The sequence below is a fragment of the Solanum dulcamara genome, chromosome 5 (assembly GCF_947179165.1).
Source record: "Solanum dulcamara chromosome 5, daSolDulc1.2, whole genome shotgun sequence".
NCBI lineage: Eukaryota > Viridiplantae > Streptophyta > Magnoliopsida > Solanales > Solanaceae > Solanum > Solanum dulcamara.
This window is the reverse complement of record NC_077241.1, coordinates 74,315,673-74,329,178: the sequence shown is the minus strand read 5'-3', so window position 1 is coordinate 74,329,178 and position 13,506 is coordinate 74,315,673. Positions and strand designations below refer to the sequence as shown.

At 33.7% G+C, this 13,506-nt stretch overlaps 1 protein-coding gene across 1 annotated transcript; it reads left to right on the top strand.

The window, feature by feature from the left end:
• The first annotated feature begins 5,076 nt into the window (after nt 1-5,076).
• On the top strand, nt 5,077-8,480 carry LOC129888499 (uncharacterized). The gene has a single exon (XM_055963463.1). It carries the CDS (start codon nt 5,103-5,105, stop codon nt 8,271-8,273), a length of 3,171 nt encoding a protein of 1,056 aa, XP_055819438.1. The 5' UTR covers nt 5,077-5,102; the 3' UTR covers nt 8,274-8,480.
• Nucleotides 8,481-13,506: the final 5,026 nt, after the last annotated feature.

Below are 13,506 nucleotides of genomic sequence, written 5' to 3'. Positions count from 1 at the left end.
TCTGATTCCTTATACATTAAGTTTTTATTTTTGGACATGAATCATGTGCCTTTTTCTTATATAACTATTTTAAAACATTTTTTTAATGTGAAACATTACCATACCAACAAAAGAAACTAAATGCACCAAAGAGTATGGGCTGACCAATAAATCGAAATGGGAAAAATGTTATTTGGGAATGTATTTTTAATGATTTTAATAAAAAAATATTATTCTGGTTATTAGTTCGATATTAATTTTTAATATTGGGTTATTGGGTAAATTAATAATCTATTAAGACAAATTTAATATACTACTTTACCTCTACATATATTTTATATATTAATATTAATACCTTATTGGTTACTACATTTATCCTTTAGCCTTCAATACACATTATTGTCTTAATTTTTATTATTTGTGTTACACTTGTATACTTTTTTTCATATTAGTTATTATTTTTTCTATTTTATGAGCATTCCATAAAGTTAAATTATTATCTTCTCACACCAAATTATTGAAGAAGTTATATAATTATTTTATAAACATTTTCTTATTAGTTAAGCCGAAAATCGAACGTTAAGAGCCAAATTTGATAAATTAAAAATTAATAAAAAAAATATCTTATTAATTTGATCATTGATTTAGCTTATTTAAAAATTAAGCACTCAAAGCCTTAACAAGAGCATGTGAGCCTTTAGAGAACTAAGTACAAATGGAATCTGACTATACTTTTTATTAGGTCTGCGTATTGATCAATTTAGTTTGATTTTAAAATTTATTAATTTGATTTAGTGGTTATCAATTTATAGACATGATAAATTGATATAAAATTATTGAAATATCAATTATAATTTATCGGTTATTTATTGTTATTGATTTAATTGTTTAAGATTTTACATAATTTTTTTAATTTAAAATCACTTAGAAACAAAGTGACAAACTAAATGAACCATGCACGCGAATTGATATATATTCTATAACCAAAATAAATCCAGTTATACTATAGTAACTTTAAGTCATCAAAGATTTCAGTCTAAGATATAATAATTTTAAAAAAATTCAATAGAGTAAACGTCTAATTGAAAATTATACAGACAATTATGCTTTATATCACCTTAAATTATAATTTAAAATAGTCAAAGTGGTCTCATAATCTCCAATGTAAGATTTTGCTCAAGTTCTTACAACTAAAAAACACTTGTTTCAATTTTAAATGGAGGGTAAAATTGTTGCATTTCAAATAGTTAAAATTGACACTTTTTCTTATTTTGGAGAAATCGATAATAGAAAGGATATTTACGAGCTATTTGGCTAGTTCGAGAGAATTCTTAATCTAGGTGACTGATAATATGAACATTTTTAGAAAAAACGTAACGGAGAATAAATTTGACTTATTTTGAATAATTCTGAAATGTTTTCAACTCTCCCTAACCTAATTTATATTGTGATAGTCTGGTGCCATGCTCATAACAATAACAACTGTAGCTTAGCCAGAAAGCATAGAGAAGCAATTCTTGTCTCTCAACAAAAAATAGGTATGTGATGGTGTATTAATTTCTTTTATAATTTTTTTTCTAGTTGAAGATGACACTTGATTATGGTATCTTATGAAGTAGATTAAGGGTCCAATTAGATGCATAAACTTAGAGTTGTGTAACTCCTTTAATTATAAATGATAGCTAATGATAATGATAATTGACTGTGATGATATCTATAGCTAAAGATAGTGATTGTAGGTGATGGACAGTGATGGTTGATAATGATGAACAACAAATCTGGATAAAGTACACGAGTTGCAAATCATATTTATAGAAATATTTGAACAAACACTGTTATAAATCTTAATTACTGTCTCTACATATCACATACCAAATATAAAAAGTTCCGCAAAGGGATTAGTGAGTCCTTGATGTATGTAAAGAACTCTTTTCCATTGAAAGTTTTCATGGGAAAGAACTATTTTCTAATGAGTTGTTTCCAGTTGATAAGTCGCTGAAATCCTATAATTTCTGTTGGCTTTCAATCAGGAGCACAACTAGGTAGAGTCGAAGGATTTATTTGAATTTTCTTCGATAGAAAATTACACTGTTTATATATGATTATAATATTTTTTTTACATATATTATAAATGTTTGAACTTCCTTTAGTTTTTTTTTTGTGTGTTTAGTCTTTCGTATTTTAAATTTGTTTAGTGAAAAGCATAATGTGCATTCTCACAAATAAATACAGCTCCTGGTCTTTAAAAATAAAAATAAAAAAAAGCTATAATTCCATTTTCCAACTTATGATACTCAACTTCCCAAAATAAGAAAGAAAACAAAAATTTCAGTGTTATGAAGCACATAATTTCCGCGTTTTCCATTTAGGAAAGAAATAATTTATTGTCTAATTATTTTGTCCCGTCATTTAAAACATTTCTCCATCTTGTCTTTACAAGTGTAAAGTTAGTTAATAATTTCAACTAATTAATGCAAGATAAAGAAATTAATGCAAGATAAAGACAATATTACGCTTTATATTACATTTTTCCTACAAAATTATAGGATTAGTCACCTTTTACTTTTTCTTATTGGTAAATTTCGATCTTAATTTTTACAATATGTGACATACATGTTGAATCTTTCATTAGTTGAATTCTACTTTTTTTTGATTCTTTTGTTCGTGAATATTCACAAGCTTATTATAATTATTAATTATTTCATCACTTAATTACTCATGCTTTATGTTAAGCTTATATTATTATTACATATTTTATGATTACATAGTTCTATATGTCATTAAAATAACGTCATTTTTTACCTGAAGGGATAAAAAGACACATTTTAAATTAATTTTAATTTAAATAAGTTATATAATAAATCATACAAATTAAAAATCAATATTTATTAATAATTTGAGGATAAAAAGTGCTATTATCTCAAATCAATGTCACTTGGTATGAATGTGTTTGTCATGAAGAAAAATATTTTTTATTTTTGATTAATTAATTTTTTTTAGAAAAATAAGTTTTTAAAGAAAAAGAAAGTAACTTTCTTGGACAAAATGACATTACCCATCACATAATATTTTTTATTTATTTTATCAAACACAAACAAAATAAGTATTCATTTTGTAAAAAAATATTTTTTTCATATCACACACGCCTTGTATCTTTACCTGCACAATTTTATTAGCGTGAGTTATGATGAGATGATTAAAATTTATTTTAATTTTAATTAAAGATCTTGAATAGAAACTTTATGCATGAAAAAAATTTATGTACGCATGAAAAAAATTTATGTTCGAGCACTGCTCCCAAAATCGGCCTTATAATGCACGGTTCAAAAATAGTAAGATTTCAATTTGAGTATCGGAGTAGAATTTTTTTCTTTTTTTAATTTTGTAATTTACTTATTTCTTTTATGTGATAAAAGTGACAATAGAAAATATTACAGTACGGCAACCTCCTTTTTTGGGGATTTTTCTCCAAGAAAAAAATACAGTTACATGACCAAAAAAGATGTCAGTAAGCTGAAGAGAGTCGAGACCACCATTTTCCATTTCCATCCATGGCATGAACCCCCTAAATCGTCGTTTCCGCTCAAAATCACAACAAACCCACCTTCACAATTCTTTGTTAAGCAAATGCATATTCCATTTTTTGATAATCGGTAGCTGACTCACTTGCTTCCTTCTTCCTCTGTTTTTACACCTTTTTTCTGGTAATTTTTTTGCTTGAAAGAACCCCATTTGTTTTTGTGCTTTTTTGTTGAAGATATTGTTGTTTTCAGTGAGTTCGAGTCAATAAACTTTGTGGGTTTTCTTGCTTTTTACTAGTTTTTGGTTTTTTTGTTCTTCATTCTTAGCTGGGAGTTCCATTTTTGCCTTTTGCTGAAAGCTGAACCGTTTTTTTTTCATCCATTATTCCCTAAATTACCGTACCCACTCAAAATCATAACAAACACACGTTCAGTTTCTTTGTTAATCAAATGCCTGTTCAAGTTTCAGCTTATTTTGTGGATTGCTTCCTTCCTCTGGTAATTTTTGTTGTTTGCTTCTTTTGAAGATATTACTGTTTCTCTGAGTTTTAGTCTGTGAAATTTTGTGGTTTTCTGGTTCTTACTTCTTACTCCTTTTCTCTCCACCTTTTTGGGTTTTTTGTTCTTCATGCTGAACGTTTTTTGTTCCTTATCCATGAACCCCTAAATTGTCGCACACACTCAAAATCATAAAAAAGCCACGTTTAGATTCTTGCTAATCAAATACCCCTTCAGTTTTCTACTCGTTACTTAAATTGGTTGCTAACTCATTTCTTTAGTAATTTTTATTTTTGCTTGCAACCCCCATTGGGGTTCTTCTTCTTTTCGGGATTTTTATGTGTTCTTCATATCATCTCTGTTTTTTGCTGAACTGTTTTTCATGCTTTTACATTTTTTGTTTTTGTTTTTGCAGCAAAGCTGCGTGTGGTGAAGGATCAACTATCATCTATAGTTCTTTGAAGTGGGAAGCGTGAAGGTCATTCTCAAAATCGGTATGATTTAGTTCCTTGCCTTCTGGTTGTTTCCAGCATGAAAAACCCTAACGTGCTTTTACATTCTTCATCAGTTTTGGCTTCGTTTTGTTTGTGATTGTGTTAAGGGTTAGCTAGAATTTGAGCTCTGTTCAGCTGACATTTACTGCTTGTTATTGGTATATTTGTGGTGCTTTTCGTAAAGAAAGAAAAGAAGATTACCAAGTTCATACTTTATACTCTTGGAGAAAATTGAAGTTTCAGTCATTATCAGAATTTGGTTAGGAAAATGTCCATCAAGGTTATTAACAGAATTTGGTTAGGAAAATGTCACATAACCAGTGTGATATTTTGTTTTTGAGTACCCATATGTGATGCTCAAAGTTTTGTCTCACTTCTGATTTTCCACATAAAAGCAAATTAGTAGGAAATACTCAACCAATAAGATTTTAACAGTTTTAAGTACCTAAAACAACTCATACTTAAAAATGGTATAGGATGATATCCATCTTTTTAAATAATCAAAGTATTTTACGTCAAGCTTTTGACATTATTGGTATATTTGACATATAATGTTTGTCGTTTCAGCATTTTGACTTGCCAAAACAAGGATTCATTCATTTGGTGGAGAATGGTATCATTCTCAAATGATGGTTTATCCGATCAGTGTGTGAAGAAGCGGTCATCAGTAAATGGTTATCATTTGCTGGATTCTGGAATTATGCCAAAACATAAAGTTCGTAAAGTCTGGGCAGAGCGGGATTTCCCCCCAGGTTGTGGTAGAGATGCTCCAAAAGTTGACTTGAACCACAAGGAAAATCATGTGGTCTCCATCAGTGAAAATATGGCTGACACTCTGGTGGCTCATGGTGACAATGGTCCTAACACTGGGGTTGAGTTCTGTTCTGTTGAAGTTGTGGACTGTCTCGTTGACATGGAAGAGAATGAAGAATTGGATAAGTTGGTAGGGAATGCGTCAGCCAGAACCACTAGTGTGTTAGAAAATGGGTTGGAAGAACCAACAAGTCATGACAGATCGCTTGAATTTGAGTTGTCTAAAGATCATAAAAATAGTGCAATGTCATTGCTCAAGAAAGCAAAAGTCATTGGGTATGATGAATTAGGGATGGAAGTTGATGAAGAGAGATGTTCAGTTTTGGTTGAAAATGTAGTCGGTGTGTACAAAGATCATGTGCTGCATCCTGGCAGTGTGACTGATAGGGCGATTCCTGTTTGTGATTCGAAAACATTGTCACTGCCTCAGTGGCCAATCATGAATGGAAGTGTTGAGGATAATATTTCTCCCTTGCCAAAGAAAAAGCACCGCCGAGGAAGAGTTTTTGCTGTCCGCGACTTCCCTCCATTTTGTGGAAGAAATGCTCCTAAGCCAACTGAACTGGATCGTTTGGGTGGTAGTGAAGCAAGCAAGAGAGTGGTTGTGTTAGATAAGGGAGTTACAGAAAATGAAGTGATTGAGACGTCGAAAAAAGTTATGGATACTGGGACATGGCCCCTGGGGTTGACTGCAAGTTTAGAAGCTGATTCGTGGAGTGAGACTGAGGTTACTGGTTCCAAATGCAGCTTAATGGGACGAGGAACAGTTCACATTGAAGACCCTGAAGGTGTCCAAGATAACTATTTTGGAAGGAGGCAACTTGAAAGAACTGTAATGTTGCCAGAGATAGTGGCGAAAAAGGAGAATGACAACACAGGCAAAATTTTGCAGAAGGAGATTATTGTGTATTCACAGAATGAACATGAAAAGGCGACTACTGCAAGACATGATTTTGGTTCTGGAGATAAACTTATTAAACCAATTGTGCATGGGTTGGTGGATGAGCGTTGTTCTCCATGGAGGCAGAGGAAGCAAACTCCTAGGCCAATTGTGCACGGTCTGATGGCTGAGACAAACAGGGACTGGAGGCAGAGGAAGAAAACTAGTTTTGATGGCCTGATGCGTAGAAACCAAGTTCAAAAGCCTAGCATGTATCGACAGAAGATGTCCTTAGTTGTTGCAAGAAAAAGTGTTCCTAAAGCAAAATTTCCACAGAGACTGTTTGGCAGGAGTAAATCAGCTTTTGTTGGTGAAGCTTTGCCAGAATATTCAAGTGCACCGGTTGCCAGAAATGATGGTATTCGTAACTTGAATTGTGAAGCACTACATGAAGATTCTCCTATTGGACAGAAAAAGTGTGAGTTTGATATGACTCGACCACCTTTTGGTCCAAAAAGTTCCAGTCGCAGTGATGCTCGTAGTAAAGTTTTAGAGACTCTTCGTCTGTTTCAGTCTCACTTTAGAAAAATCTTACAGGGGGAAGAATCAAAGTCAAGGCCTGGAGGAGTAAAAAATAAGCCAGAAGATAAAATTATCAGAAGGATTGATCTTCAAGCAGCAAAAATTGTCAAAGACAAGGGGAAGGAAGTTAATACAGGAACGCAGATACTGGGAAAAGTTCCAGGAGTTGAAGTAGGAGATGCATTCCAATACAGGGTTGAGCTTGCTCTTGTGGGAGTTCATCGCTTATATCAGGCTGGTATTGATTCCATGAACAATGGAGGACTTCTGGTTGCAACTAGTATTGTTGCCTCAGGAGCCTATGACGATGATTTGGGAGATGCTGATGAGCTGATTTATAGTGGGCAAGGTGGAAATGTGGTTGGCAAGGTCAAAATTCCTGAAGACCAGAAACTTGTGAAAGGTAATTTAGCCTTGAAGAATAGCATAGCTACAAGGAATCCTGTACGGGTGATTCGTGGATCTAAGGAGACCAGGACTCCCGAATCCGGTGGAAGACCTAATGTGGTGACAACTTATGTGTATGATGGCTTATACACTGTTGAAAATTATTGGACAGAAAAAGGGCCACATGGTAAGATGGTTTTTATGTTCAAGTTGGTGAGAATTCCTGGACAACCAGAGCTTACTTGGAAAGAAGTACAGTCATCAAAAAATTCCAAAGTGCGGCATGGTGTTTGCGTTCCTGATATTACAGAAGGGAAGGAGTCACAACCTATAACAGCTGTGAACACAATTGATGGTGAGAAACCCCCACCATTCAAGTACATCAAGAACATGATGTATCCAGTTGGTTTCCGCCCTGCTCCACCTGAAGGCTGTGATTGTATTGGTAGATGTTCTGATGCCAAAAGGTGCTCATGTGCAGTTAAAAATGGAGGTGAGATCCCTTACAACCGTAACGGAGTTATTGTTGAAGTGAAGCCTCTTGTATATGAGTGTGGTCCTCATTGTAAGTGCCCTCCATCGTGCTATAATAGAGTGAGCCAACATGGTATTAAAATTCCACTGGAGATATTCAAGACAGATAGAAGGGGCTGGGGTGTGAGAGCTCTAACTTCTATCTCTTCAGGAACCTTTATCTGTGAGTATACAGGACAACTTCTTGAGGACACAGAAGCGGAACGAAGAATTGGCAAGGATGAATATCTTTTTGATATTGGCCAGAACTATGATGGTTATACTGCCAACTCTTCTGGACAAGCAAACCTAAATGAATTAGCAGAAGAGGGTGGTTATACCATTGATGCAGCTAGCTATGGAAATGTAGGACGATTCATCAACCACAGTTGTTCCCCCAATTTGTATGCACAGAATGTTGTCTATTATCATAAGGAGACGAGAATTCCCCATATCATGCTTTTTGCGGCAGATAATATTCCTCCTTTGAAGGAGCTTTCTTACCATTACAACTATACAGTTGATCAGGTTTATGATTCTGGTGGCAAGATCAAGTTGAAGAGGTGCTTTTGTGGATCTTCAGATTGTTCTGGTAGGATGTACTAGGATTTATAAAATTTAGCTGTTGAAGTTGAATACAAGAGTTACTCACATCTCATTGTCTTTTTTTTGTCCGCCTCTGAAATAGTAATGCTTCTTCTTCTTGTTTAGTCTGATATACTATATAGTATCGGGTGTGTGTTCATGGAAGAATAAGCTTGTACGGGCTGACTCATATGATTCTATAATCAGAACTGACAATTTTTTGCACCAGTACTCAGCCTTTTTGTGTGATCTTAGATGTGTTTGAACAAGTTAATTTGCTTTCCCATCTCCTTGCGTGAGTCTAGTTGCATTACTTTCTCTCTGAACAACATTTGGCTCGGACAATATATATACTCTAAATCCTTGATTTGATCTGCCTATGTGGGAAGATGGTAGTAAAAGAATTTTTTTCTAAAATTTGGTGCTCTTTTTGTGAACGTTATTTCTCATAATTTTCAACCCCTCCCCAAAATCAGCCCTTGTCGAATGCTGATCGTTCATGGATAATACAGAAGCTTGTTGTGAGGCTCATATGCCCCGTTGATCAAGGTAACATTTGTTCATATGTTCCCAACAGACTTGTATTTTTGTTTTGGAGTGGACAAATAATTATAGTTAAGTCGACTTTTATTTTCCTTGAGTGGGTTGTATGGATACAAATTACAATCTTGTTTTGCAGAGTTTGTATGTCTCCCACTTTTTGATTCTGGTATAACTATAAGCAACTTTGGGTTTATAGCAAATAAAGCATTTTATATATTCTCTGTTGCTACAGAAAATCCACTAGTACAAGCAACAAATTTATTGATTCAAGCTACATAGAGTATTGAATATATATATATATATATATATTCAGTAGTACAAGTAGTGTATAATGTTGTGTAATTTTGGTGGAGTTGTTTAAGTAAGTTGAATGAAGGTGTCAATGAGAATTCCAGCCTTCCAATTACTAGGAATATATTTGAGGGGTTGCACCCACACCACTCCTGCACTGCCTTTCACTTGAAACCTGAACTTCACTGCTCCCTTTGGTGGATCTGAAATGGCCCATACTGCACCAACTATCCTCACCATTGACTTCCATTGCTTGTGGGACTCCTGTTTTTGTACAAATTCACAAGTTAGTTTTTTAACATTGCCAATTGCCATACACATAATGTTTGCTTGATTCTAAACCAATCATTTGACTAGGAAATAAGCAGCATGCTATGTAGTCAATCCAACTGATAACAACAACATATCCGGTGTAATACCACAAGTGGGTCTAGGAGGGTATAGAACGTACGCAGACTTTACCCCTACCCTTGCAGAGTAGAGAGGCTGTATCTGATAGATCCTCAACTCAATCCAATTGATAAGTAGTCTAGATATAATAGGCAGAGTGCGTGATTCTGACTTATGAGTATGTGCACTATGCTGAGATGAATACAATATTTTGAGTCAGTGAGTTCAAAATGAATGTAATCTTATTATGTATGTACACATTTTGAATTTTCTTGTTGAATATGTATACATAGTTGGGGTCGGGTGTATATAAATCATCACTGACCATATTACTCCTGTCAAACTTTTGAAAGATTTGAGATAGAAGAAAATATACCTCCCAAACTTCAATAGCTGTGATATCGCTTAGTCCACCTTGGTTTAAGAGTACTATAGCTAAGTAGTTAGGGAACTTGCTGCTCTCATGAACTTTAACCAGGAGATGTGCACCAGTTGCATACTTGCAAGGAACTCTTTGATAGTCTATATCAACCTCACCCTGCGCGACAAGCTTTGCAACCATTAAGGGCTTAGCTAATTTCGCGTAGGCACTAAAGCTGAGGATGAACTCTGCTTTCTCTTCACCAGAATCTGTTACCACCACAACCGTCCCTTCTTCATTGCAGTACTCTGGATGCTTGCATTTCACCTGATAAAAGAGCATTCATTACGCGAAAAAAGCAAAATGATGACCAGAAAATGTTGTAAGTTTAGGGGTTTGATTACCTGATAGCATGCACCACAAGAAGTTCCATTGTTGTATAGCTTAGAGACACCGCAAAACGCGCCACTGTTGACTGTTCTTCCATATTCTCCATAGCCACAAGCTCCATCTGAATGTAAAAGTAGTTAGTTCTATTTAAAATTGAAGTTTTGAATAAAACATATACTACTCCCTTGTTGCAATTTATCTGTCTTATATGTCCGTTTAGAAAAGAACGTCTTTTCGTGTTTTGGAAACTCTTTAATTACAACTTTCCACGTCGCATGTTTAAGATCACAAAATTCAAAAGTCTTATTTACTTTCTTAAACTCTGTGCCAAGTCAAAATCAAACAAACAAATTGAAAACGGAAGGAATATTTGTTTAGGGAATAAAGCATGTGTGTAAATGCCCGTTCTTGCTCTATATATATACATAAATTTCCTACGAAATATATATATTCTGGTTTTTATTGTATCTTGAAGGGATTTGTCTGTATTTTCTTATTCTGTATACGGACAATATCTCTTTAACGAAAGTCACGAGAGAAATTATACTTGGTTTGACTATGTGGCCAATGCTTCCATAGAAGGTTGCCTTAGCAGTTATGGATGTGTCAAAACCAAGTCCATCACATGAACAAAGAATTGGCAGGAGAATTAGGACAGAAAATACAATAAAAGAACATCTTTCAAGTTGACAAATCATTTCTAAAATAGAGGTGGTTAATTAATGATAAGAAATTAAGACTTAATTTTAATTTGGAAAGCTCAAGATAGTTCTGTATTTATAGTAAAATTATAGAGTTAACAGTGAAGGTAGGCATTAATGGTTATTAGCCACCTTGTATTTTCCACTATGGACAATGGAAACCAAGTGGAACAAAAAGATTAGATTATAATTTTTGTGACATTGTAAATAAATGAACATTGTACATTCTGTTTTGACTTTCTTCAGATTGCTTAATGGTGTTTTTCCTTAAATCTCTTACTAATGACTGACAGGTATATATATAATAACCCTAACTTATCTGTTGCATAACTACTTTTATATTCAATAAAATTCAAAATCTGGGCTCATTTTCGTTGTTGGGGTAATGATTATCTATTAACGCGTTGCGTAATTTTTTTTTTTTTTTTTTTTTTTTTTTTTCATTTTTAGTGTTTGATAATGTTTTCTATTTCTAAGAAAAATGGTTTCCTACGTAAAATAAGGAAAGTATTTTTTAAAACTTACTTTCAACCTTACCACCTGACCATAATATGAGACCATGATCCAATCTCAACTTGGGACACGACTCCTCACCTAGACTCGAAACCCAATTAAACCATTTTTTTAAAATTTTATTATGTTGAGATGACTTGGGATTTCTTCTGATCTTCTCACCTTTTTGAATGTAATTTTTTAAAAATATATGTGAGAGATTTTTCTAAAAGTTTGAATCTATACGTCCAAAAAATACATTAAATGACATTTTTCATGCACCATTAAGACTTTCACAAATCACATTTTAATATTATCTCAAAACTTGGTAACTTTACCATTTAATTTTTTTTTTTGTTTTGTATTCGTCACGAAAAGTGATGAAAAGAATAGATTGTATTCTTATTGTATAATGCTCACAAGCAATACATATACAGACGACTAACGTCGCACACTTTAATAATAATCAATACAAGTACTGCTAGCACCTTTTAATCATACATGATATAAGTTTATACAATCTACGAATAGATAGAAAATAACTATAATATTATTTTAAATTAAATTCAGCACAAAGGGACCAATATACTCATCATCATTGTCAGTGCGAATACATTTTAATTTCTTTCCAATTTGTCTCTCAGATAAGGCTTGAAACTCCCTAAACACATCAAGTACTTGATCTTTGGATTTTAAAGGATATACCCACAACTTGCGAGAATGATCATCAATGAAAGTTGCAAAGTAAAGTGCACCACCTTTTGACTTCACTTTAAAAGGACCACACAAGTCAGAGTGTACTAGCTCTAGTAGTTCAGACTTTCTTGAAGGAGGATGAATGTGAAAAGAAATTTTTTTCTGTTTCCCAACTAAGCAATAAACACTTCTTTTCACCTTTGCTTGTTTCACACCAGCAAGCAAATTTTTCTTAGCCAAACATGTGATCCCCCTCTTGCTTATATGACCGAGTCTCTTGTGCCACAATTCTGACAAATTCTCACTTTCTACCAAATTTATAGAGTCCCTAAGAATTGATACTTTTGTCACGTATACATTTGAATGCTTTCTTCCTTGAGCTACAATCAATGAGCCTTTGGTGAGCTTCCATTCGCCATTGAACTAGTCATTATGGTAGCCATCATCATCTAGTAATTCTACAGAGATCAAATTCAAAGGAATGTTTGGAGAAGGCTTGACATTCTGAAGGACTAACGTTGTACCAAGATTGGTCTACAAACAAACGTGTCAACACCAAGTACCTTAACCACACCAGCATTACCCATCTTTTAACACGCCGGAATTAACAAGAGTAACATGAAAATAAGTATTTCCTCGATGTGACATACGATGTTGCTCCAGAATCTACTATCCGAATTGTATCTTGAGATACAAAATTGATGATTTTTTTTATCACAAGCAAAGAGAAGGTCATCTCGGACAACAACAACAACATTGTCTCCATTATTTTCTTCTTTCTTTCATTCTCTAAGGTCTTGCTTCAACTTATTGCAAAATCTTTTAATATGTCCTTTCTTTCCACAATGATGACATGAAACATTTTGATACTTGGATCTTGACTTGCTTCTACTTTTACCTCTACTTCTCGAACCTCTTGTTTTACCTCTCCCTCGATCTTCTGTAAAGAGAACGTCTAAATGTGATGATGTGCCTTGAGATCTTCTTCTGACTCATTCATTCAACACACCACTTTTTGCATATTTCATAGTATCCTTACCACCGGAAGCAGAATTTATTAAATATACTCGAAGAGTTTTCCTAGAATCTGGTAAAGTATTAAGAAGTCAAAGTCCTTGTATTTTATCATCAAAATTGACACTCATTCCTGACAGTTGATCAATAATACCTTGAAAATCATATATGTGTGGTCAAGAATAGGACTTCCCTCCTTGTATTTAAAGCTCATCAATTGCTTTAGCAAAAAACAACTTGTTATTGCCAGTTTTTGAAGCGTAAAATATCTCCAACTTTTCCCAGAATGTTCTTGCATGTATCTCATTCACAATATGGTTGCGAACATTATCTTCAACCCATTGCCCTATATATCCACATACTTGTTGGTGCTCAA